Source organism: Ictalurus furcatus, chromosome 7, assembly GCF_023375685.1.
Source record: "Ictalurus furcatus strain D&B chromosome 7, Billie_1.0, whole genome shotgun sequence".
Classification (NCBI taxonomy): domain Eukaryota; kingdom Metazoa; phylum Chordata; class Actinopteri; order Siluriformes; family Ictaluridae; genus Ictalurus; species Ictalurus furcatus.
Genome location: NC_071261.1, coordinates 15,262,573 through 15,290,149, shown reverse-complemented (window position 1 = coordinate 15,290,149; position 27,577 = coordinate 15,262,573). Strand labels below are relative to the sequence as shown.

General features: G+C 40.5%; 1 protein-coding gene and 1 non-coding gene across 3 annotated transcripts; both read left to right on the top strand.

The window, feature by feature from the left end:
• The first annotated feature begins 333 nt into the window (after positions 1-333).
• On the top strand, positions 334-405 carry trnaa-cgc (transfer RNA alanine (anticodon CGC)). The gene has a single exon. It is a non-coding gene; the product is annotated as a tRNA-Ala (tRNA).
• dtx4a (deltex 4, E3 ubiquitin ligase a) lies at positions 340-25,840 on the top strand. Of its 2 annotated transcripts, XM_053628858.1 has the most exons (9): positions 340-1,026; positions 1,502-1,731; positions 8,941-9,865; positions 20,615-20,676; positions 20,785-20,946; positions 21,613-21,674; positions 21,830-22,150; positions 23,005-23,094; positions 23,220-25,839. In XM_053628858.1, the coding sequence occupies exons 2-9, from the start codon at positions 1,521-1,523 to the stop codon at positions 23,445-23,447; spliced, it is 2,061 nt and encodes a 686-aa protein (XP_053484833.1). In that variant the 5' UTR covers positions 340-1,026; positions 1,502-1,520; the 3' UTR covers positions 23,448-25,839. The 2 variants fall into 2 exon arrangements, with proteins under 2 accessions (XP_053484833.1, XP_053484834.1); XM_053628859.1 differs by lacking the exon at positions 340-1,026 and having other exon boundaries at positions 1,505-1,731; positions 23,220-25,840.
• The last annotated feature ends 1,737 nt before the right edge of the window (positions 25,841-27,577 follow it).

Genomic DNA, 27,577 nt, shown 5'->3' with positions numbered 1-27,577 from the left:
TGATGTCAGTAAGCTATAAGGTCGATGAAAATAAAAACACCATTTAAAAAATTGCAGTGTGTATTGCAAATATGTGCCACAAAAAATGTTCTTTGATCTCCATTTTGTTCAGTGCAAGTGTTTCAGCATTTAAAAAGTGTCCTCTAAACTAATTTGATTGGACCGATTCTCGTGGATATCTAGATAAAAGAAAATAGCGTTGTTTGTAAATTCTTAATTCATGAAAAGCAAATTGCCTCTTGGCTAAATTTTAAAACATTTTTTGGTGCGTGCATACTAGTTTATATAAGTGCGATATCAAATAATACGTGACACGGAGGCTCATTGCTGTGAGGGGATGTAGCTCAGTGGTAGAGCGCATGCTTCGCATGTATGAGGTCCCGGGTTCAATCCCCGGCATCTCCACAATAGTTTTCTTATTTAAAAAAAAAAGTGTCGCAGTTTTTCCTCAAAAAAAAATTCTCATATTTCCTGAAATGTCTATTAATAAGCAATCAAAAGTTGCACAATGTCTTTTAACTCCGTCAAGTAATTGCACGATGATTTCAAGACTAGAAGGCGGAGTTTGATCAAGGAGGAAGTGGTGCTGCTTAATGTGATTGGTCCGTGGACGGCGGTGGGCGTGGAAAACGGACCAGCGCACGCAAAACATAGCGGATCTGAACATCACCGTGTTATATATACAGTGTGTCTTTAAGTGGGGGGAGAATTCCTGTGGGGAAACCAGAAGGTATTAGTGCCATTAACCCAGGATCTATCATGCGATTAATCACCATGTCAGCATCGCTTGGGATGGGATTGTCTCAGAAACTCGAGAGTAGCTAGCTCTGCTGGAAAACTGGACGGACACACAAACACACAGAAACACACAGAGACACACAGAGAAACACACACACACACACACACACACAGAGGCGCGCGCGGATGAACACAAATGGTCAAATAAAGATGTGTCCGCTAATGGAACACGATTCGCCTTCGTTTATTTGAATGAACTCGCAGCTAAACGCACAAGGTCCTGTTCAGGTGAGTGTCGTTGTTTCTCTGAAATGGTCTTCCATCCTTAATAGTAATGATCAAAGGCGACAGCTAGCTGGCTACATCTTTCACGCAGCAAATGATGCGTGGTGATAAAACATCGTTTTTATTCTATGTAACGTAGCACACATGTGACATTTGTACATTGTTACAGTAACGCGATTAAGTCATTTTCTTGCCACAAACGGCAAACAAGCTAGTCTGTGTTGTTAGCTTTGATGTCAAGCTGAAGAAATCCTGGTTAGTTTAAAGTGACTGATTTGGAGCAGTATTGAGATGGTGTGAATGCGCGTGCTGAATCGGTGAGGATGTTGAACTTCAGACGTGATGCTAAGATACAAGGCGAAACGTCCATGTTGTCAGCTGTGATTTGAATGTTTAGACTAGAGAGACTGCTGCAGAAGAGCAGATGATGAAGACACGGCGCTGTGGATGTGACGTGGTTTACTTTGCTTCTCCGCAGGTGTGTGAGTGTGTGTGAAATGTTGCTGGCCTCGGCGGTGGTGGTGTGGGAATGGCTGAACGAGCACGGCCGCTGGAGGCCCTACAGCCCGGCCGTGTCGCATCACATCGAAGCGGTGATCCGCGGAGAGACTCGCGGCGCCGGCAGTGTAGCGCTCGGCCAGGTCGACTCCAGACTGTCGCCCTACATCATCGACCTGCACTCCATGCACCAGTTCCGCCAAGACACCGGTGAGATCCTCCAAGCCTGATTTTTAAACTGTTCACAACATACTCTTGATATTTTAAGCTTCATCATGCTGCTCTACATAAGGCCTGTGGTGTTTATTCATAGGAGGATAACATGGCTGCAAAAACAGTCCAAAAATACCCCAAATCCAAATATTCTTCTCCAAAACATATTCATCACCACCCATATTTACCCATACACCACCATCCATATTCACCCATACACCACCATCCATATTCACCCATACACCACCATCCATATTCACCCATATACCACCATCCATATTCACCCATACACCACCACCCATATTCACCCATACACCACCACCCATATTCACCTATACACCACCATCCATATTCACCCATACACCACCATCCATATTCACCCATACACCACCATCCATATTCACCCATACACCACCATCCATATTCACCTATACACCACCATCCATATTCACCTATACACCACCATCCATATTCACCCATACACCACCACCCATATTCACCCATACACCACCATCCATATTCACCCATACACCACCATCCATATTCACCCATACACCACCACCCATATTCCCCCATATTCACCCATACACCACCACCCATATTCCCCCATATTCACCTATACACCACCACCCATATTCCCCCATATTCACCTATACACCACCACCCATATTCCCCCATATTCACCTATACACCACCACCCATATTCCCCCATATTCACCTATACACCACCACCCATATTCCCCCATATTCACCTATACACCACCACCCATATTCCCCCATATTCACCTATACACCACCACCCATATTCCCCAATACACCACCACCCATATTCCCCCATATTCACCTATACACCACCACCCATATTCACCTATACACCACCACCCATATTCACCTATACACCACCACCCATATTCACCTATACACCACCACCCATATTCACCCATATTCACCACCACCCATATTCACCCATATTCACCACCACCCATATTCACCCATATTCACCACCACCCATATTCACCCATATTCACCACCACCCATATCCACCCATATTCACCACCACCCATATTCACCTATACACCGCCACCCATATTCACCCATATTCACCTATACACCACCACCCATATTCACCACCACCCATATTCACCCATATTCACCTATACACCACCACCCATATCCACCCATATTCACCACCACCCATATTCACCCATATTCACAACCTCCCATATTCACCCATATTCACAACCTCCCATATTCACAACCTCCCATATTCACTCATATTCACCACCTCCCATATTCACCCATATTCACCACCTCCCATATTCACCCATGTTCACCACCTCCCATATTCACCCATATTCACCACCTCCCATATTCACCCATATTCACCACCTCCCATATTCACCACCACCCATATTCACCCATATTCACCCATATTCACCACCTCCCATATTCACCCATATTCACCACCTCCCATATTCACCCATATTCACCACCTCCCATATTCACCCATATTCACCACCTCCCATATTCACCCATATTCACCACCTCCCATATTCACCACCACCCATATTCACCTATACACCACCACCCATATTCACCACCTCCCATATTCACCCATACACCACCACCCATATTCACCACCTCCCATATTCACCCATATTCACCACCTCCCATATTCACCACCACCCATATTCACCTATACACCACCACCCATATTCACCCATATTCACCACCACCCATATTCACCTATACACCACCACCCATATTCACCCATATTCACAACCTCCCATATTCACCCATATTCACCACCACCCATATTCACCCATATTCACCACCACCCATATTCACAACCTCCCATATTCACCCATATTCACCCATATTCACCCAGACACCACCACCCATATTCACCCAGACACCACCACCCATATTCACCCAGACACCACCACCCATATTCACCCAAACACCACCACCCATATTCACCAATATTCCCATATTCACCCAAATTCACAGATACAGCACCCATACACCACCATTATGACTGTCACTGACAAATATAATGTTTGTGTGGTGGGATGGGAAAACTAATGTAATATTTATGTTGTGGGATGGGAAACTACAAGTATGTTCCTCTTTCACATATATCTCAACCACAAGTTGACCTCAAAAGTGAGAAATTGTCATTTAAAGATTCCATCCTAGTTTCACTGAAAGGTGCCCAGACTAACTCTACATTTACAACAATATCTACTTGTGGAATAACCTCACTGCCACATTTTAAAGATAACAGGAAATGAGCAATTATTTTTGATTATCAGCATCCACTTCAGCCTCTGTATCATCACCTGAGGTAAAAGTCACTCATGGCATTTAAACATGAGTCTTTTCACTTGAGTGATCGGTGTCTGCTCAAACATCAGTGAGGAAATAATTGCTTATTAATTCAGTCAGTCTTGTTTGGTCATTTAAACATTTCAAAACTTTGCTGTTATCTGTAGTGTGTATAAGCACTCTTTTATGTTTTGATGATGATCACGAGGATGTGAGGTCACAGGAGCATTGTGAAATGAACATAGGTTTATATTCATTTCACTATGGCATGTAATTATCTAAAAACTTGTTCAGATCGTGAGAAAAGTGAGATTGGAAGCATTTCAAGCAGACAGCCAAAGCAAGGTTATAAAATAACCTTAAGAACAACTTTTCCACATTGTTTTGGTAAAAAGTAAAAAGTTTTTATGTATCTTGAATTAGAGATGTCAAAGTATATTATGCTATGTCTAAATTAATGCATGCGTATTCAATTCAGTTTTATTTGTATAGCACGTTTAACAATGGACATTGTCCCAAAGCAGCTTTACAGAAATATATAAATTCAGGATATAGATTTTATTTGTATGAATTTATCCCTAATGAGAAAGCCAGAGGCGACGGTGGCAAAGAAAAACTCCCTGAGACGACATGAGGAAGAAACATTGAAAGGAACCAGACTCAAAAAGGAACCCATCCTCATCTGGGTGACACGAGATAGTGCAATTATAAATAAATAAATCACTTATATAAATGTTCTAATACTACATGGTCAAATAGTGCAGTTGTGTAAACAGGAAGTTCATTACAGTTTTTACATGAAGTCTGTTTTTTGTTGAACTTCTCCACTGTTCACTGATTGACACTTGAGTGCAAAACCGTTTGTGCCAAATGCAGTTCAGAAGCCATCATAGCATAACTGTTAATATGAATTGAGGTCCAAAGCCATCTTTATGGTTTTTAAGTGGTACCATCCTCAGTAATCTCGTTAGGCTCCACCGTGTGGGGCCATCCTCAGCAGCAGCATGTGACTTCCAACTGATGAGAACCCCAACCAGAAGTAGGATATCAGGATGGATCAGCAAGGTCCAGAGAACAGAAGGGGTCAGGATCTCTGGCATCTCAGGAGTATCATGTGTAGCTCGACAGAAAGAGAGAGACAGATTATTAGGTATGCTTATTGTCCTTTAATGGTTAAAGACAATGTACGTTGCGTGAGTGCAAGCAGGGACTCTGGCACGACTAGCTATGACAGCATAACTACATTTACATTTATTCATTTAGCAGACGCTTTTATCCAAAGCAACGTACAAATGAGGAAATAGAAGCAAAGCGGTATATCAAGCGGAGAACAATACAAGTAGTGCTACTATACAAGATTTATAATTGAGTTCTAGAGTAGCAAAGTGCACACAGGAGAGGTGTAAGAGCCAGTGTAAGTGCAAAATGTTGTTGTTTTTAAAAAATTATTTATTTATTTTTCGTAAGGGGAAGTGGCGAGTTAGGGGTTAGTTAAATGTTCAGGGAAAAGGGGGGGTCTTTAGCCATAACAGCATCCAAACATCCCAGTTTGCCACAACACTCTATGCCTGTGATCCCTCTAGATCTACTCCTTTATCTAAGAATACACTATTCACAAAAAGCTTAACTAAATAAATGTTTTCAGCCTGGACTTAAACACAGAGACTGTGTCTGAGTCCTGAACACTAAGGCCCTAAGCCTGGAAGGCTGTTCCATAACTGTCAGGCTTTGTAAGAGAAAGCTCTTCCCCCTGCTGTAGCCTTCACTATTTGAGGTACCAACAAATAGCCTGCACCTTTTGTTCAAAGTAGGCATCGCGGATCATAATAAACCGAAAGTTTATTCAGGTACTGTGGCATGGGACCATTTAGTGCTTTATAAGTCAGTAGTAGTTTTTGTAATCAGTGCAAAATTTTACTTGGAGCCAGTACAGATGTGGTTGGATCTTCTGGTTCTAGTAAGGACTCTTGCAGCTGCATTCTGGACTAACTGGAGCTTGTGTATGCTCCTACTGGAACATCCAGACAGTAAGGCATTACAATAATCCAGCCTAGAGGTAACAAAAGCATTTTTTTTTGCAAGTGACACATTTCTTATCTTAGCAATATTTCTGAGGTGAAAGAAGGCTATCCTAGTAATATTGTCTAGCGTCAAATGAAAGACTGGAGTCAGTAATCACACCGAGGTCTTTTATGGTTGCACATGCTGTAACAGAAAGGCCATCCAGAGTTACACTGTAATCAGAAATCTTACTGCTAGCTGCATGTGGTCCTAGTACAAGTACTTCTGTCCTATCAGAATTAAGTAAAAGGAAGTTAATAAGCATCCAGTGTCTAATGTCCTTTACATGTTCCTCAACTTTATTAAGCTGGTGTCTGTCATCTGGCTTTGCTGAAACATGCAGCTGTGTGTCTTCAGCATAACAGTGGAGGTTAATACCATGTTTACAAATAATTTGACCCAGAGGTATCATATATAAAAGAAAGAGAAGTGGGCCTAACACAGACCCCTGTGGAACACCAAACTTTAGCTCAGTGTGCGTAGGGAAGTCACGGTTTACATCTATGAACTGATAACGATCAGTCAAATAAGACCTGAGCCAGGAGAGGGCTGTTCCCTTATGCCAACAACATTTCCTAGTTTTATCAAGGAGAATAATATGATCAGTTGTATCAAAAGCTGCACTAAGGTGAAGCAACACAAGCAAGAAGACACAATCCTGCTCAGAGGCCAGTAGTAGGTCATTTACCACTTTAACCAGCGCTGTCTCTGTGCTATGATGAGACCTAAATCCTGACTGATACATTTCATGAATGTTATTCCTATGTAGGTATGAGCATAGCTGCTGTGCTACAATCTTTTGTAAGATCATGGAGATAAAGGGGAGATTTGATATTGGCCTATAGTTGGATTGATGACTTTTTTTGATGTGCATCAAGGAATTTATTTGGTCAATGTGTTTCCATCATCGTTTGTGCATGTCTTATCAAATAAAAAAAGTATTGCAAAAGTAAATGTTTTCAAAGTTTCAATGTGGACGAGCAATTTTTGGAAAATGTTTGAAAACGCCAGTATAGACAGGGAGCATTTTAAAATGAAAATGTAGTTTTTGGATCTATCTGGATTAATGTGGATGTAGCCTTAGTAGCTATGTTTCCATCCATGTATTTTTATGCGAATTTTGGGATATCACATACAAAATTGCTGGATGGAAACACCAGATGCGAATGAAATCTCCAAAATGCACATAAAAACGTATGTAATTGTTTTTTTTTTATTCGATAAAAACACATGCACATTAACTACGATGGAAACCGAATAAATTCCCTGATGTGCAAAAAGTCATGTGACTTTGCTTCAAGAAATCATGTGATTGGATAATTGGCTCAGAAAGTTTTATACGATATTCCAATGTTTCTCATAAATTAAATTTGCAATTTCGATGGAAACATGGTTAATGACACCAAAACTCGAAACATGGGTTTTGACCAAATTTATCATTTTTGGTGTTTCCAAAAATTTAACTTTAGTGACATGCAACAGCTCTTTTCAGGCTGATGCACATTTAATGTAACATCATAAATAAAGCATAGCTGTTAGAAAGATTAGACCAGTTCCCTAAGACAATACATTCATCCATTAACATGCAAAGCTGATGTTGAGAATGGGAACAGGAACCACGCACATGAGAGGAGATGCTAATGAATGCTGAGAAGTTTCGAGTTATCTTTGTTTTCATGGCCGGGGCTGGATGGGGGTTATGGGGGATAGTGGAACTTTCTGGTCAGGGTACCTGGGTAGAGAGGGCTCTCAGGGGGTCTTGATTGTGAAATAATTTGCATATTCAATACACAGCATTTTCACAGGGCCCCCAAACTTGTGAAATGCATTTGTAATGATCTAGGTGTTTAGCTTGGATTGGGATTTGGTATAAGTGTTCCATCTGAATATGGCTTTATTATATTTTAACATGGATGTATCTGTGGGTAAAATGCAGACCTGGAAATACTTGTGGGAAAGCTTGTCTAAATGTAAAACGAAGAGCAGAATTTGTGAAATATTAGCTTATGTCTTCCTCGTCCATTGTTATAAACAAGTTGTTTTTCAAATAAGGAAATTAACAGATTAAGCATCATAGTTCTTATTTGCCAAAGTGAGGTACAAATTTGCGTCTGTAACATGGAGAGTAACTAAAACAAAGAGGTGGATTGTTGGCAGCTAGGAGTTTTGGGAGACTCAATCACCCTCCTCTAACTGACAAAGTCCATTGTGCAAGGCTGACTTGAGTGCTCCACATGGGGACATGGAGAGATGGAGAGAACCGAAGGGCAACAGCCCATTACTCTAAAAACCAAGAGGGAGGAGGAAAGAGACGAATAGCTGTCGAGTGAGGTCATCAGTGGGGATGGGGGGTGGGTCAAATGAATACTCTTTCTGTTTCATTTTATGCCCTGTAAAATTCTTTAGGTACTAATTGCTTGGTTGTGGTTTTTTTTTTTTTTTTTTTTTTTATTAAATAAATGTAAGTCATTTTTGTCTATGCTATGTAAAATCTGGTCTTTTAATGTGTTTCTGTTATGTCTATCTCAGATTACTTTGTGGACCAAACATGCATTGCATACTCGTGGAATTTGTTTGGTTTGCTTTATCACTGTGAAAGCAGTTATAGACGTGGCAGTCTTGTAATCCTGCTGACTCATTGAGCAAAGCTGAGTCTTCTGACTTTTATAGTATTTAAAGCCCATCTTAATAATGTGCTTGGTCAGCCAGCATGTAGACGTAAACATGATTATGTCCGTCGATGTATGGAATAATATCCATATAGCAGAAGTTTTTTCTAATAGTGCCGTCTGAAGACATATTAAAATTTTTCTGCAGGTACATTGCGACCAGTGCGGCGGAGCTTCTATGACCCGCGGTCGGCTCCAGGGCAGGGCTGGGTGTGGGAGTGGGAGAACGACTCCGGCACATGGACACCGTATGACACAGAAGTAGGAATTGCCATCCAGGCAGCACGCGAGCGCCAGCAACCGTGGCTGGACCTGACGCCGCTCGGCTTCTGCTACCTTATCGATCTCCAGGGCATGACTCAGATCAACCGGCAGACACAGCGCCGGCGCCGCATCCAAAGACGCTTTGACTTGGCCTACCCTCTTGTCTCAGGCCCTCTGCCTAAGCCTCATGCCTGGACATCGAATGGGAGTGCAGCACACTCAGGAATGAGTGTGGCTGGGATTGGAGGAGGAAACGGAAGCGCCTACCCTAGTGGAGCCCTTCCTGCTTCAACCATCACTTCTCTTGGTCAGCCTTGCTCATGTCAGCAGTGCATGTTGGTCCTGGGTGTGAAAACCACAAGCATGGCGCAGACTCTGGGCCGGAAACCCATGCCTCTGCCCAGGCCGAGGAGCCCAAAAACTGCCCAGCGGGGCCACTCGTACTCTCTCACTCTGCCACACAGGAACTCCACAACAGCCGGAGGGTTCGCACACACACTCTCTGTGCTGGACTCGGCTACAGCCGCTCTGTCTCTTTCCTCCACCCGTCCTCCTCCCCCTGCTGTTCCTCCTCCTCCTCCACCTTCCTCTACTCCGCATGCTACCTCTCCACCAAATCAGACATCTTCCAGTGCCCTCATCTCCACAACTGCCACCTGTGCCCCAATCCCTTCAGCTCGAGTCCTGGGCCCCGTGTCTTCAACAGCCTGTGCCGCCCCAGTGCCACCCCGCGCCAGCCTGGCAGGCCTCAGCCGTCCCGCGCTGCAGAGGATTGCCATGGCACAGTCACGGGCTCTTATTGCCTCTGGGTGAGTTTTCCCTATACTCTATCCCTACTGTTTCTCCGACCCAATTATTGAAATATTACAATTAGCAAACACGTGCTATTCATGTTCTCAAGATTTTCTTCTTTTAATTGACATTGACGTCCTTTCTAAAAGTGAGACCATTGACTGTATACAAGCTTTTTTGCTTAACAGACCTGACTCAACTGAAGTAACAATGTTATCAATATGATGTTAACTAGAGTACCTTCTAATTGATCAGTAGACTTTGGAAGAAGGGGACTAAGTTTACAGGAGATGGAGGGAACACATCTTGATAGAATGAGTGTACTAGCCCATATCTGTTCTTACTTACATTATTGACATGTTTTGCTAACATGTTGACAGTTTAGCTTCATTATGCTGTGCAATCTGAAGTGTTAGCTTGAGGTTTTTTTTTTAATATATATTTGAACAATTTAATTGAATCAGAGGCTGAAGTGTAAACAGTTTATCTTGGACTGTTTTATAGCATTATCATAGCGTTAGAGGCTGAGTGGATGGTCAGCTGGACAAATCTTATAAGGGACTAACAGACGGCAGAATAGGGGCTCTAGAAGTGTGTTTCTAAATTCAAAAACAACACTTACACTCATTATCCATTCAGGAGCCAATCCACCATCATGCGACGCAACGGGAATGGTTGCAATATGAACAATAAAAGGGACTGCATCATCATCATTTAAGCAGGTGATGGGTGATCTAGTGCCCTACATGCATAGTATACATTCACTGACCACTTTATTAGGAACACCTGTACACCCACTTATTCACGCAGTTATCCAATCAGCCAATCATGTGGCAGCAGTGCAATGCATAAAATCATGCAGATACAGGTCAAGAGCTTCAGTTCATGTTCATATCAAACAGAATGGGGAACACTGATTCTGACCATATGTTGATGGGCTGGTTTGAGTATTACATAAACTGTTGTTCTCTCAGGACTTTCACACACAGCACTTTCCAGAGCTTACACAGAATAGTGCGAAAAACAAAACATTCTTTGAAGAAGTAGAACTAGAAGTCAAAAGAACTTTATTTCCAAGTGTGCTCACACACAAGGAATTTGATTTGATACGTGACGCTTCCAGTATATACACAAATATGACTGCAAGACACGTAATACTAAGAATTGGGTATGAGGAAAAAAGTATAGAAGACACGGTAAAGCTTAAGACAGAATTGACATGGAACACATGCTATGTACAGCTACTGTATGTATACAGAATACAGTAAATTTACAATTGCAGTTTGCGGGTGGTAACGTCTTGTTGTTGAGAGGTCAGAAGAGGTCAAAAGAGAATGGCCAGATTGGATTGAGCTGACAGGAAGTATGCGTAACTTCAAATAACCACTCTTTACAGCTGAGCTGAGCATAGCATCATCTCAGAACACACAACACATCACACACGGCCGCGGCTGGGCTGCAACAGCCAGCAGAAGGCCGCATTGGGTTCCATACTTATCAGTCAAAAACAGGAACCTGAGGTTACAGTGTGTACTGACTGTCTAGTTTGGGTGAGCCTGTGCCCACTGTAGCCTCAGATTCCTGTTTATGGCTGGTAGAAGTGGAACCCAATTTCGGCTTCTGCTGTAATACCCCATCTGCTTCAAGGTTCATTGGTGGCTTCTGAGATTCTTTTCTGCTCACCACAGCTGTAAAGAATGGTTATTTGAGTTGCCGTAACCTTCCTGTCGGCTCAAACCAGTCTGGATATTCTCCTCTCCTCATGATTTTATGCATTGTTCTGCTGCCACATTGTTGGGCGAACGGATAATTGCATGAATGAGCAGGTGTACAGGTGTTCCTAACAAAGTGGTCGATGAGTGTAGAATGACATTTGATAAGCTAACCACTGAAAAAAAAAAAAAGTGCTTCTTGTGTTTTTCTGTAAAGTTTGCACCTCATCTGCTTTTCACTGAATATAGAAGTATTGGCACGCTGCCTGTGTTTGGGTGCATGCACTGCCATTAAGACAAGCTGTGTCTTGTGCTCAGTACTACACCCAGCATTTCCATGCACATTTGTGACACATTTTCATTCTTGGTAGTGTTATGCGCAGGGAAACCAAAAAACCCACAATTCTTTCCAGTACTTTGCGCAACAGAAAAGGCCCTAAATATACCCGTTCTGGAAGGCTACAGTGTGCGCTGTAATTTAGTAAATATGATTTAACACTTACTCAATATTTAACTATTCATATTTAACAGTTATTCAGTATTGGGGTCATGATGGTAAAAATTTTTTACTTTGACACAAATGTTACAGTACGTTAAACACCATAATACTGATACGGGCACTAGTATAGTATGGGGGGAAAAAAAACCCCTTTAAATCCTGGGAATGAGATCATTTTGAAATTGATAGTGTAGAATATTTGAAAATATATATTGTGCGTCATGAAATGTATGGTGTGTTAAACAGAAACTGATATTTCATGATGCGTATTGAAGAATCGTAGTAGTAGTACAATAGTACAGCTCGCGTGAATATCAGAAGAATGAACAGACTCAGAATTATACGTCTAAATAAAAAATTATTTGTTTAAAAATAGCATTTTTATGCAAGATTTATATTTTTTTAAACTGTTTTATATGTTGCAACTGCATGAAAATAAATGATTGGGCTTTGATGTCTGTGATTGCATTTTTGTGTGTGTGTGTGTGTTTTCCTGCTTGGTGGTTAAAGATGTTGCTTCTTGACCTTAAACTTGGCTGAGAGCGATGAGTTTTTCACTTTCTTTGATGGTTGATTGTCACTTCTACATGTCATACCGGAAAAACAGCAAAACCACAGCACTTTTGAGATACATGGGAAAGTGACAACTCGAGCACAATCGAGCCTTCAACTGATTAAATTTTGATGGTGAAGCAGATCCAGCTTAGTGTTGGGTAATGTTGAGAAATGAGTCCCACGCTGTGAAATTAATAATAGGTTAATAATAAATTGGTAGTTATGTTAAAAAAATTCAGCTATTGTTTTCCGTGTTTGGGGATTTTGGGAGAGAATAATTATCAGACCCGTGTTGTTTACTGCAGCTAGCGAGCACATTTCTATCAAAATGTTTTTTCTTATACAGTGTAATTGCAGTTAAATATGAAGGCTCAGTGAGGTGGGACAAGAAGTTTGCTATAAATCAAATGGCAAAACCAATAAAAGGAATAATTAAAAAAAAACTATTTTGTTGCTGTTGAAATTATAATATAGTTCCATGGGCTGTAAGTGTGAAAAGCGAAGAAGCTCTGAAATTCCTTCACAATCCTAAGGTGATACAACACTCAAGGACACATTTGAGTTTTTCTGTAAAAGCAAAACTTAGTTACAGCGTTATTTTTTTCCCATCTATTATATTAGACATTTATATCCACTGTCCTCGCTAACCCTGGTCACTTTAGCATGGAGAACAGGAAGAGAAGGAAATTAAGGGGAGCATTCTAGACAGGATTTGGGTGTCTTCCATCAATGTCAACAGGTCACTCCCGTTCATTAGGTTCCCCACTTGTGTCGCTCCACTGTGCTTCTCTCCTTCCCCAGTTCCCAGGCTCTGTTCATTCTTCAGGGCCCCCGCAGCCCCATTGTGTAGGTGTGTGAGAGTATGCATGTGTGTGCACAGAGCGTATCCACAGCAACCTTTTGTCGGCAAGCGGCAGCTTAGTTTGCATTTGCAACACAATGCAGGTGTGCGTGTGTGTGGGTTGGGTTGGGTGGGATGGGGTAGGGTGGTGGGGGAGCTGTGTCCATCTCAAAGGTGGTGCTGCTGGAGGAGTTGTGTTTGTTTGGCAAGTGTTTGGTGTGTGTGTGTGTGTGTGTGTGTCACAGACACAGACGCTGTCCTTTAAATACAAAAGCCTGTCTCAGACACTGGAACGCTTCAGGCTGGAGCTGAGATGAAATGGGAATGAAGCATAGACGAGCCAACAGACAAGCACACGCTGACTGTGGCATACTGATAAGTCACACTGAGAGAGGAAAGTTTACCGTCAGGAAATGTCACATTCAGTTTGTCCTGTGTTCTCACTCACTCACTCACTCACTCACACACACACACACACACACACACACTTCATTTCAATTTTGCCACGTAGTGGAAACCTCTCCATGTTCACAGTGGTGATGGAAACAAGCAAACCTAACACAAACCTTCATGCGATATGTAGTTTTGTAACACAAAACCCTATTTTGCTTTTTTTATTATTATTGTTTTTTGTGTGTAAAATGACTCTCAACAGGTGTCAAGTCTTGCTCTAACCCACTAGAGAGTGATTGTGATATGCTGAGGTACTTAGTGCTGTACTGTGTGTTTGTGTGTGTGTGTTTGAGTTTATACTTGATTCACATACTGCAGTGTTTTGTCTTGTGTATTAGTTTTTAACAAGCTTGATATTACAGTAATTTGTTTAAAGATATGAGAGGGCTGTGCTTAAACAATTGTTACAATAATATATCATCATTTAATCCAATCAGAACGTTTCCTGAAAAGCCAGTGGGCCTTTCCATGATGACTTGCTTTTGCTGGTTTTCTGTTTCTAGGCATGTTAGAAGGATTTGACCCGGAAGATAACATGGACACTAGTTAATACATTTTGTGACGTTTGAAGAAGAGCAGTGAGGTTGTGAACATTTAATTAAGCAAAAAGTTTCCCCACCTTCTTGCATTACACTTTGCCGGCCAACATTTTCATGTCATGCAGGGGTTCTGTCACTCTCTATAGAGATTTCACAGCATCTAAACATTTTTGATGGAAAAAGGGATCAATCACAATAAAACAAGGTTATATTTAATACCATCACTTATGGTTACATTTTGCTCATTAGGGATCTAAATTTACATCCAGATTTCTGTTAAGCTTCTTTGTGACTAAAGCTGTCCTTAAATACAAAAAACATTTCATTTGAATTGAATCATTTGACAGTTTTGGTAGTGTATGGAATACTGCATCATTGCATTAAATAGTTTAATACATTCAATGGTTTATAACAGAAAACACAGTTTGTTGTTATTATTATATTAAAAATCAGAGATGTATCTATGTAGGTTGAGCAAGCTAGATATGACATTTAACACTGCTGTAGATTTTATAGAACCTAACCCATCAGCACAGTCTGTAGAAAATCCAACTCAAACTCACAAGCAGTGGGGAAAAAAAACCCTGCTATTGCTAGACTTGCCTTTTGAATCTTTAGCTGCAGGCTTTGTTTATCATAACCCTGTTATACCTTCTTAGGTCAGTCCCTCCAGGAGTGTGCAAATTTTGCGATCACAGAAATGAACGCTAAATCAATTAAACACCGCAATATACGGAGGAGTTTGCAATTTTTCAAAATTACCGCTGATGTTCTGTAGATTTGGGACAAGACACGTCATGTGACGTCATCATGACGTGCTATCAGTCAAAGCCCTCTTTGATTCACCTGCGTCGCACATGAGTACAGATAAAAGGTCTCATTTACCAACAAACATCACTGCGAAAGACTGAACGAAAACTGAAGTGCTGAACAATTTCATACAACCGCAGTTTCGCCAATTCAAGTACTTTTCCACAAAAAAAGCACCACAATTTTGAAAAAAGCAGCAACACAATTAAGCATTTCTGGCTGCAACAATCACAAAAAAACCTCAGCAAAATCTTGTACGTACTGTTGGGTGAGTACCAAGGTTTCTCGTGCTGCCATTATTGGATATTATGGCAAAATGTTGCCATTTTTGCTTTTGTCTTGACGTCCTGCTGAGCTTTTTTTGAATACAAAGTATTTCCAAACTTTTGATTTAATATTCTCTCTTGCTCTCTCGTTCTCTCTCCCTCCCTCTCTCTCTTAGAGGCTTATAAGACAATGGGACCGTATCGAAGACTGTTGGACTGATTTTCTGATTCAGACCCCTAAACTGAAGAATTTTCTTGGCATGCTGGTCTTAAAACCTATCAAGACAACAGTCATATCGGCTGTTGCAGCATTCCATTTACAAGGCTCGATATTGTGACCATTTTGGTCGCATATGCTCCCTAAATTTAATCTGTGCGAATACAAAATACATTTGGGAGCATTTGTACGAGTGCAAATAACTGTTGTGGAGCAACCTGTTTTCATTTCTCTACAAAACAGTCGCTAATTACTACACGGTATATGCCTGCTGTGAGCTGATCCAGTGACCGGTCCACCGTTCTATCAAACGTTAAACTTCATCTTTACATTCTTAACTTTAATGCAGATTGTAGATCGGTTACTATTTGCCGTCAATCACTCCCTTTCACTGCGCTCTGTTGTCACGTGACAGGAAGCTAACTACCGCACTGAAGAGAGAAGATGAAAAAAACACAGATTTCTTTTGTAAGCCACTGCTCTGCTATGCTCGCACTGAATTAAAGCACCAGTACATGGTTGAAAGACTTAAATGAAGATGAGTTGACACAAAACGTATATATTGCAGAGAAAAAGCATATATTTGTAGAGTAGTATGTTTTACATTTAATATACACTAATCATGAATGAGAATAGTGTTATTTTTGGCTTGGAGGTGCAGCAATGATATTGATAGGTTACTAAAACAGAAAAATTCACCCTGTCAAAACTGTTTTCTATTATAATGCTGCTACCCATGTCTTCAAGATGCGCTGATCAGGCTCGATATCAAGTTAAAATCCAAAATGCACTCAGAGATTCTAGAAGATACGTTAGCATTCTTGACAAAAAAAAAAATACAGTATTGAATTTTCGTCACACGTGAATTGTAAACGTGCTCCATTATGAAAATGTTATATTACGTAACGATCAAGTTAACAAAACTCCTCAACGGCCCACTCACAATAACTGTTGTGTATTTTTTTGTTTTGCTTTTCAAGGGAAATTAACTATGGAACCCGAGAACCTTTCTGCAAAGCGTGCTGCCGTTTCTGCATGTGAAATGCTGCTGGTGTCAAACCACTAGTGATGTGTCATGCATGAACAATTTGTTTATTTTGAACGAATCTTTAATATGACTCGGGAACAACGTGTTGTCTCAGAGCGTGATTTGTTCACTTTGTGTTGACCACGCATGCGCTTCAACATCCCCGTAGGTTCTGTACAGGAAACAGAAATCGTTTGCGTAAGTACTATATGTGTTGGGGAATTTAACATGTAACATTTTTATGATATTTTGCTGAAATTAACGAAATGACTTGAAAAAAGATTCGTTCATTTTGCTGCATGAGATTCGAAGATCCGAGTCAGTAAAAAGATCTGAACTTCCCATCACTAGAAAGCACATGCATCACTCGTGTCTCAAATTGCGCACTGCTCCTGCGCCGCGTACGGTGTGAACCGGGCGTTACAGTTTTCAGAGAGAGTGGCTGAAAGACTTCGAGTGGCTCTGCTATGAAAACCGCTCAATGCACTGCATTCACTGTAAAGCCTGTGAGGTTGCAGGTAACACCGTGTTTGCCACCGAATCCACACATTTTAAGCGTGAGTGGTGATGGTGTTTTATTTATATATATATAATTGTAGTTGTGGTGCTCCTTAATGTTCGGTGGGTGCTCCTAAATGTGTTGCTGGTGTTCCTAACTTTTTAAAGTTCGGAGCACCGGTGCTACCATGTAAAAGTTAATTTCGAGCCCAGATTTATTACAGTATTATTTTTAAACTGATTCAGAGATGAGACATGGTATCTATAAATAAGCAAGGTTGAAAAATCAGCCACATGTTAATGAATCAAAAAGAACGTCTTTCTTCTTAATTTGTTCATGTCACTATATTACAATACATAAGACCACTTGATTAGTATGTCTACTGCATCACAACAAACCATTGTAATGCATGCTGTGTGCCAAAACTTATACATCAGCTGACGGTTCTGACAGTTTTGACCTTTTGTGGAATTACGCATGAATCATGAGCTTGCCAGTCAGCCATGCTTTATTGTTGATAAAGCTCATGTTTAAGTCGTGCGTATTTGTATGAATGTTTAATAAGAGGACATGGTTCTGAGAATTGCCACGTCACTTGTGCTCGAGTGAATCATTCTGTTTTCCATGCGCTCTGCGTGTCCACCTGTCCACTAAGTGACATTTCAAAAGGTGTCAGAAAGTAAACAGGATTACGGATCGTTACGAGTCTCGTGAGAAACCGAGTGTGATTTGGGATTGTCATCAGTTCAGCCAGCCCCTGATGCTCATTTCCCTTCTGCTGTTCTGTTTTTCATTTTTCCTCTTTGCCTGGTGGCAGCGAGATGTGCTATATGTGTTCGGGGTATAACTAGGTGACTTGGTGCTTATTGCCTGCTCGCCATATGGGTTTTGTGTTAATACGGCTGAGATAAGCCAGCAGAAAACGTGACTGAGGGTTTACAGCTTGTCTGTTGTCGTTTTTGCCTCTCCTTTTCACCCTCTGTAATTTCTTTTAAAAGCACCACACCTAAGAGGGTCACACTTAACTTATTTTCACACTCACTTAGCAGTTTTTCAAGACTTCCTTTAAGTTTGTCACTGTGTACATGCGCACATTTTGACAGATCTTTCTCTCTCTTGCATACATTCTCTCTCTCTATCTCTCTCTCTCTCTCACACACCCATACACACACACACACACACACACACACACACGTGTACACACTCACACGTGTACACACTCACAGTGTAGTGTATATACATATACTGCATTTTGTTATATCAAGAGTCTTGTTTTTGTGATTTTATTATAGTATTGTACTTATTGAAATGTATTTTGCCCTGTTTTCTCTACTCTCATCAAGGATTATAGAAGATTCTGTAATCCTATTACGTATTATATTTTCTACATTTTCGATCAGTAGAGATGATGACTTTTAATATGAAATAATTGGCAAATATGCAGTAGTGTTAAAGAAATCAAAATATTGTACATTTGCCACCTTTAAAGGTGTTTTGTTTACTTTTGGCATTTTTCATGGGGTGGAAATCGACTGCTTTTACATTTGTATATTGAACTCTTGTTGGCTGCTTTCCTTTGTTGCAAATAGATGCTAGTTATAAAGGAGCATTTAAAAAAAAATAATAATAATTTTTTTGGCTTGCCATCAAACAATGTTTCATCCAGGTGTTTGGGTACTACGTTACATCAGGATGGCCTCTTGACATATGTATTTGTAAATGTGTGCGCAGAGTTTGCATGCTCTCCCGGTGCTTCGAGAGTTTCCTCCACATTCAATTCTAATTCATGCATTGTAGACTGATTGGCATTTCCAAATTGCCCATAGTGTGTGTGAATGTATGTGTGATTGTGCCCTGTGATGGGTTGGGACCCTGTCTAGTGTGTCCCCTGCCTTATGCCCCGAGTTCCCTGGGATAGGCTCCAGGCTCCCTGGCGACCCTGTGTAGGACAGTCGGTATGGAAGATGGATGGATGGATGGATGGACATATTTGTAAACGTAATATCATGGGGACACAGAGGGCACTCCAATCATGGAATCACTCCATTCATATTCGTTAACCAGTTTATGCTGGTCAGGGTTGCTGTGGATCTGGAGAAAACTGGGCATGAGGTGGGAAAACACTGCAAGGCATGACACATACTCATTCACACCTAAGGTTAATTTAATTAAGTTAATCCACTGGCATGTTTTTATGTTTTGGGGAGGTTAGTGGAAACCTGAGAATGAGGTTTTTGTTGTTTTTCCCACTTAGTACCTTCTGTCTTGGAATTCTTGAAGAATACTTGAGATGATGATGATGATGATTATTATTATTATTATTATTATTATTATTTTGTGTGTGTGCATGAGTATTTTTGCGATCCTACGGTTTGATTTCAGTAAAAACGTTTCTCACCTCCACCTGAGCTGCTACAGGACAGCAGATTTGTTGCGAGTGTGTGTACGTGTGCGCGTGTCTGTGATGGAACCTTATGGCGGAGTGTTAAAGCCTGACGTTGAGAGGTAATCCCGAGCTCTGTGACGTGACTGTCTCCCAGCTGCTCATCACCAGATGGAAACAGGTGGATTAGCTCTATAAGAGAGGACACTCATTAGACCACTGACAGAAGCACCTGGATTTTTGTACTGGATTGTGCTGTAATGTAGGGTGTTTTAAAAACTTAGTAAAGACGTTTGAAAAGAGCTGAGGAGAAAGCAACAAGTGTGGATTTTTATATTCTGGATTATTCTTATTATTTTTTCCCCAATTTGGTCAGACATTTGAAAACATGACTGTAATCAAGATGAACTCGTAAGTATATCAATAACATGACTGTGTGGCATCATTGTCTTTGATAGTTGTGCTTGCCTTAACATTTTTATTATTATTATTATTATTATTATTATTATTATTAATATTAATAATAAGAAGTTATGTTTTTCTGTGTTTTTCAGTCTGCTTTTGTTTATGCTGAATTATAAGAAGTACAAGTGTTGTATAACAATTATTCAGTATGGATGAATGGTGTGTTTTTGCAGTTGTGTAGCAGGAAACTGATTCAAAATGAACAAAACTCCATTTTGTTTTCTATTTTCATCAATTCCTTTTTTTAAACTGATGTATTTATATTGATCAGCATCAACTCCGACAGTGTGACCTGGTTTATATTTGGTAGCATAACGTGAGACTTAATCAGGTCAAAACGGGGGGCGGGGGGGTTATGTGGTGTTTATGGGTAAAGATGTCTACAGGATAACACGGTGTCAGTATCTGATCAGTCTGTTCTCACCCTTGTTATTTTTGATCTACGAGTTAAAAATCTTGTCTGTGAGTCTAAACAGTTTGTTATATTTGGTCTGTTTCAGAGTCCCAACAGTCCCAGTTAAGAACCTAAATGGGTCCAGTCCTGTTCACCCAGCATTGGCTGGTGAGTAAAGCAAACTAATAACCAAATGAAGATTCTGATTCTGACTGTTGGTAAGAAAAATGAAAGGAGTGCAAATATTAACTTTCTTTCATCTTACTTTTTTAACAGGCATTACGGGTATCTTGATGAGTGCCGCAGGACTTCCTGTCTGCTTGACTCGGCCACCTAAATTGGTGCTTCACCCCCCACCCGTGAGCAAGAGTGACATCAAGCCCGTGCCAGGCCTCGGCCACTGCTGCCGCAAAACCACAAAGAAACAGGCCCGCAAAGGTCAGAACACACATCCGGTCAGTTTAAGCAGTGAAGACCAGCACTTCCATATTAAATAGACTGGTATTTTACCAACTGTCCAGCGTAGCATTGTCACAGCCTCAGCACTGATATCACATGAAATACCATGAAAGCAGTACTTGAATGATAGCATGTTAGGAAATGAAAAAAACTGCAAATTATATAATGGATAATTTACTCGTCTAAAATAATGAAATGTGCTGGGTGGTGGTTGTTGTTGGGTTTCTGGTTCCCTTACACTTGGCTGATTAGTAATGAATTTTTCACGTTCTTTAATGCTTGTTCATGTCGCTTCATGTTGTAGCTTTTCTAACAGAACAAAACAAATCCACAGCAGTGACCTAGTTCTAGTGATCAGTAATTATTACAACACTATAATATTACAAATAGTATAACTTTAGCTCTTTTGACTGAGAATATGGACTAAAATACTCACGGCACAAACATTTTCCAAAATGAACTGCTTACCTTCGCTTGATTTATATATAGAGACGTGGGAGTATTGTAAAATCTTAATGCTGTTGGTAGTTTGTCAAAACAAGGGCTATGTTGATGAGCCTTTAGATGGTGACTTTACAATTTGGCCTGTGAATAACTCTACACACAAATACTTACATAATTACACAATTTCGTTCACGTTGACAGGCAGAACTCCTGAGGAAGTCGTGAGGAGGTACCTTCAGAAGGTCCGCAACCCTCCAGAGGAGGTAATTTTCTCTAAAGATTCTTTTATTTATGTGTGTTATTACTGCATTGTTAGCATGTCGTGTTATAACTGCATTGTTATGAACAGCTATCCATGTTGTTCTTCACATTGATATTACAGTATTACTGACTGCATTCTTTTCCGGTTCTTTTGCAGGACTGCACTATTTGTATGGAGGCTCTGGCAGGTCCCTCTGGCTACAAAGGCCCTGGCGTGGGTGGCATTTCCCGGGCAGAGTCGGTCGGCCGTCTGTCTCAGTGTGGGCACCAGTACCACTTGCAGTGCCTAGTGGCCATGTACAACAATGGCAACAAAGACGGCAGCCTGCAGTGCCCCACCTGCAAGACCATCTATGGAGTGAAGACTGGCAACCAACCACCAGGCAAGATGGAGTATCACGTCATCCCCCACTCACTGCCTGGGCACCCCGACTGCAAAACCATCCGGATTATCTACAACATACCCCCTGGCATTCAGGTACGTATTTGGTCGCAGACTTCCTCTAAAGCAATAAAAAAAGTACAGATGAGTCACAAAGGGAAAAAAATAGTGGCTCGGTTATGCTGTGTGAGCATTTTTACTGGCATCATTTGAGTCCACTTAGAGTGAAGTCACTGCAAATCATTACAGATATTTTGACTGATCACCGTTATGCTATAATGAAGTGTTTCTATGCTGATGGAAGTGGTCTCTTCCTGGATCACAGTTCCCCAATCCACAGGGCACGATGGCTCACTGAATGGTTTGATGAGGATAAAAATGTTGTAAATCATATGCTATGGCCTTCACCGTCACCAGATCCCAATCCAGTTGAACAGCTATGGGAGATTGAGAAGTGACATGTTGGTCTCCACCACAATCATCAGAACACTAGTTGTGGAATATGGTGTTCATCCCTCCAGTCCAGTCCCAGAGATTTGTAGAAACTACACTATGGTCTTCTGGCAGCTTGTGGGTTGGGTCAACTTACAAAGACACTTTTTGGTATAGTCCTATATAGAGGTCCGATAGATTTACATTTTTAATATTGTTATATGCGATACATGTCATAAAATGTTATTTCCAGATTCAGCATCTCCCTTTCATAAGAGTTTATGATCTGTTTATAAAAAATAAAAAATAAATAAAAAACTCTTGCAGTTTTCCTGTCCAAATAATGTATTACTTGCTGTGGAGCTTGGGCTATAAAACTGAACCCATTGCAAATGATAACATTAGATTGCGCAGTTAGTCATGCTCTGAGTTGTGTTAGCATGCCACTCCGCCTTAAAAAACAAACAAATTACAGGTTAAAAACAGTTGAGTCTGAACTTTTTCTGTTTCTTCCACAGGGCCCTGAGCACCCAAACCCTGGCAAGCCCTTCACAGCACGTGGATTTCCCAGACACTGCTACCTCCCTGACAGTGAGAAAGGCCGCCTTGTAAGTATGCCCAAACTTAGCAGACTTAACAGACTGCTTTACTGCTTTTCAGTCTAAACAAACAGCATGTTATATTGTATCATTTTCCTGACTCGATAAACTACCTTTCAAATGCAATCTGTCAGGTGTTGAAGCTGCTGCTGGTGGCGTGGGACCGCAGGCTGATCTTCTCTGTGGGAACCTCCAGCACGACTGGAGAGACCGACACAGTCATTTGGAACGAAGTCCATCACAAGACGGAGTTTGGCTCCAACCTGACGGGCCACGGCTACCCCGACTCGGGCCACCTGGACAACGTCTTGGAGGAGTTGAGGGCACAAGGTATCGCTGAGGAAGACTGTCTGAGGGACTGAGAGAATGAAAAGGACAAGACATTGTGCCAAGTTGCGGTCCAGAAATCAAATTTTGGAAGCAACTGGAACTTGAAGACTTTTCTCTAAAATTGAGAATCCAGTGTTAAAGAAACTGGAGGAACTGGGAAAAGTCACAAACTCATTCTGTTCTGTGATACTGTCCATTCTGATGATGAAGAAAGCTTTGAAACCAGATCGTGACCCACTTCTGCTTCAGAGCTAGTTTAACAGACTTGGACCATGAGGGAGAAAATGGGTACAAACTAATTTACTATTGTTGGTGTCTGTTCAACAATTTCTCGTATTGTAGTTCTGTGAAGGGTACTCTATGCTGAGGTACTTCTGTGCATGTAAGTATAACATTTGGTGGAATAAGTCCTTTTTTTGTATAACCGAGGCCCTCACATTTTTTGCTACGAAGCTCCAGTGGCGGTTTCAGATGGAATGTGAATGTTTACTGCCCTCTAGTGGCACTTGATTATACATTCCATCCATAATCATGGTACAATCACTTGGTTTTATCATGGGTTTCATTTTTACTATTATTTACACTACATTTTAATTAATGACTTTTACACTCCTTTGAATTCTGTTGTACCTTATTTTATGTTCTAGATATATAGTTCATAACTTAGAAGCCAATGATTTGGTATGATTTTGGATAATAAAGCTGATCAGTCTTTGTCAAAGGCTGCTAAACCTGTCCTTGGACATTTAAACTCAACTCACTTAAAGAATTAATCAGTATTAAAGCCAGCTAACAGTATGGAAATTGGGGGTGATGACAATCGTGCAAAACGGCCAGTTTCCTCCTAACCCTTTAATTCACAAAGCCCCATGGAAAGCATGAGTTTATGAAAATAAAAGTTTTATTGTGATTAGACATGCAACCGGAGATGAAATGTACAACATGCGGACCAGTGCAAAGTTTAACCATGTTTCGAGATAAGTGTGATCTACGACATGTCAGATTGTGTAGAGGTTTGACATAATGTCATGTAACTCAAGACGCCATTTTGGTCATTGGGGAGCGGTGTTGACTACCAGCCTAGAGAATGTTTGCTTGCTTTGGAACATCTGGTCCTACTTTGTGGGTAGATCTGTGCTGTGGTCTCCAGTTACTTTTCTAGTTGAGTCATTGGTAGGTCCGTGATGGACACGTTTTACGGGGGGAAAAAAAGTATTGTTGTCGAGACATTTGAGCATGTGTGTACATGCAAATATAAGCTTACATTTATAGTTGAAGTATTCCTGTGTGCTGTATGTGTTTTATGTACACATGTTCTGATTCAGTACCATCTTTTTGCATCAAGTGTTGCAGCAACTCTGTAAGGCAAGCACTTCTAACTCCTTTTTTATTATTATTATTTTTATTTGTTATACATTTTGATTTTTAGTACTGTCTTATAAGCTGTATGTTTTTTTTGGGGGGGAGGGGGTTTTTTGTACTGTGAAGTTTTACTCACTGATTGCACTTGTATTTTCATGATAGTTGCTCTGGTTATTGCAGTAAAAACCTCAGCCAAGAGGAATCTGCAAGGAAACAGTGTATGGAGCTAGAACTATTGTTGCTGTATAATATCAAACTGTACAGTGCATATACCGTGCATATTAAATAGCTGCTGGAATACTGAATGAATATTAAAAAGAAGATATGTGTAGGGTTTGTTCATCTCAAATGCTTTTGTGTTATTTTCATTCGCTTCAAACCACAAGTTCATGGTTGATGAGTTTCCTGTGTCTAACCCGAGTATCTCAAAACCACTCCCATGTGACTGTCTAGTTACAGTTAAAAGAAAACTCCACTCTGAATGACTTGCATATTAATATTTATAATTAGATATTTTTTTTTTGTAATGAGTGTGCTTATTTGGTTTAAAAGATTTTTTTTTCATTGTATGTTTTATTGGTGGCTATTTTCACTTTGTTTAATGGTTTCTGTCATTCAGCTTAACTGGGTCATATAGCTGCATTGCATTCTGGGACTTTGCGTCCAACATTTCTACGGTGGATTATCCATTAATATGGCATTAAATATCACAGGGAAATGGTGAGGGGGGAAACAAGTCTCTGTTCTTTTGTTTTTAGGAGCTCAAAGAGTAACATGACAATTTATCCATTATATTTGAGATCACTGAAAATGATTCTTCTATTAAACCCCTGCGCAGCAATACCCACTGTGATGTCAGTGAGGCAGAGATCCTCACAGGAGAAATAAAAATACCATATCAACCAACATATTAGCACCGGAATCACCAAACACCTCCAAAAATATTTCAATACAAACACATTTAATGTGGTTAAGGGTGGAGATTTCCTTTTGAAGTTTTCTTACATCAAGCTTAGAGGACCGCAGTATTAATGAACATTCTGTGTTGAAAAATTTCATTGTTCTTATTTAAAAGTTCATTCTTGCTTGTAGATGCATTTATAACATCTGTTCTACCTCCTAGAATCAAATCTCAAATACAGTGCCCTCTGAAACTGTCAGAAAGACAAAGCCAATTCATTTCTTTGTGCTATACACCAAAGACATTTGAATGACGAGACGTCACTGACGTCATTAAACACTGACTGTGAATATATCAACATGCAATATTGTTGACGAAAAAAGACGAGACTAAAATGTAGTTTAAAAAATAAAAACCTTACCAAAAACTCTATTTTTGTCAATTATATATATAAAAAAAAAGAGCAGACAAAATATTATAGGCTGTTTTCTCCCTCAAAAGTGGTTGACTTTCCTGGTTGGCTATAATACCTACAAGCTCCAGCCAATGAGAACGCTTCTCGATCAGCGCGTGTCCTCAATCAGAAAATTTTAACAGAAACAGTTACTTTAAAAGATGGGATACTACAAACTTTGATATGGAGAAAGCTGCATGCATTTGCCTGAAATGATCCTGGTTTAATCTATTTTGAACGCCATTATTCGTCTGAATTTATGTTCACTGTCATAGCTTGCCAAGTATTATATCCATGGTTGTGTTGGCTTACATGTTTATTACCAACAGAAACTTGGTCAGTGGTTACACAGAGAGAGATGTAATGTTTGTAAAGTGTCTTAGCTGTCATTTATGCAGATTTTCAAGCCACTATGGGCTTTTACTGTACCACATTCGTTTAATTTTTTATTGCATGGACACAGGCTGTCACTCTTATTTTTGTTGATAGTCAAAAAAGGCAAGAAAGAGAGAGAAGAGTTGGAAGGGGAGAGAGACAGTCAGTTGGGCAGGATGAAAAAAAACTATTACTTTGGACCACATGATTTGGCCCTCTGCCTTGCTGTTATTTTCTTTTTAATTAATGTATACTACTACTACTACTACTATTAAATACATATGAACTGCAGCCTCCTGCAGTCACTTACTTGTGATTCTAGCTTTCGGCCAGGAGAGGATGTCATCAGGGGGCATCCAACGTTCTTCAGATGTTTCGACCCTAAACAACAACGTCCTCCCGTTGGTGGCTCAGCAGTGAAAGCCAGTCACTGCCCATCTTCTCCTGGCTTCCAGCTCAACTCCTCCCAAAGCCAACATGTAGATGTTTTCATCTCCCTTCCTGTTTTTCTAAAAACTTTCAGCATCTTCCACACAGATTGTGCAGGGAAACCCCTGCAGCGAACCTCATTTGGAAATAGCCAGGCCTTCTATCCTTTATCCCTGCATTGCTGGACCAGGTCCTGGTACTTGGTGGCTTTCCTCTCTGAGGCCTCCTCGCATCCATCTTCCCATTAATTAATATGAATTAATTGATTTATTTAATCATTATTTTATATAATTGCATGTCCGATGTACTCAAGTGACTTGGCATTCTATAATAAACCATGAATATTGCAATGCTATGTTAGTTTCAGCTCTTTCAAACAGAGTCATCACTGCACAGAGTGAAGATGGACAGGAGGTGGCCAGGTGGAGCCGAGAGGGAAAAGACATGCAAAAGAAAAACCCTCTAAAAAGAAGCAGTGTAATGTACATTACTGACCTGCCAGGACTTCAAGTGCAGGTCAGTCTCATCAGTACTGTAGCTTTGTGTTTGTTAACTTAGCTAATCAAATATTAACCACAGTTTCACTACTAGCAAACGTTAGCACTATTACTATCGTCACTCAAAATATGCTAAAAGACATT

Excerpts from the sequence above, each read along its gene's own strand:
- dtx4a (XM_053628859.1), top strand. The coding sequence starts at position 1,521 with ATGTTGCTGGCCTCGGCGGTGGTGGTGTGGGAATGGCTGAACGAGCAC. Across the intron at positions 20,677-20,784 it reads TGTTCACCCAGCATTGGCTG|GCATTACGGGTATCTTGATG; the intron begins GTGAGTAAAGCA and ends CTTTTTTAACAG. Across the intron at positions 20,947-21,612 it reads AAAGAAACAGGCCCGCAAAG|GCAGAACTCCTGAGGAAGTC; the intron begins GTCAGAACACAC and ends TCACGTTGACAG.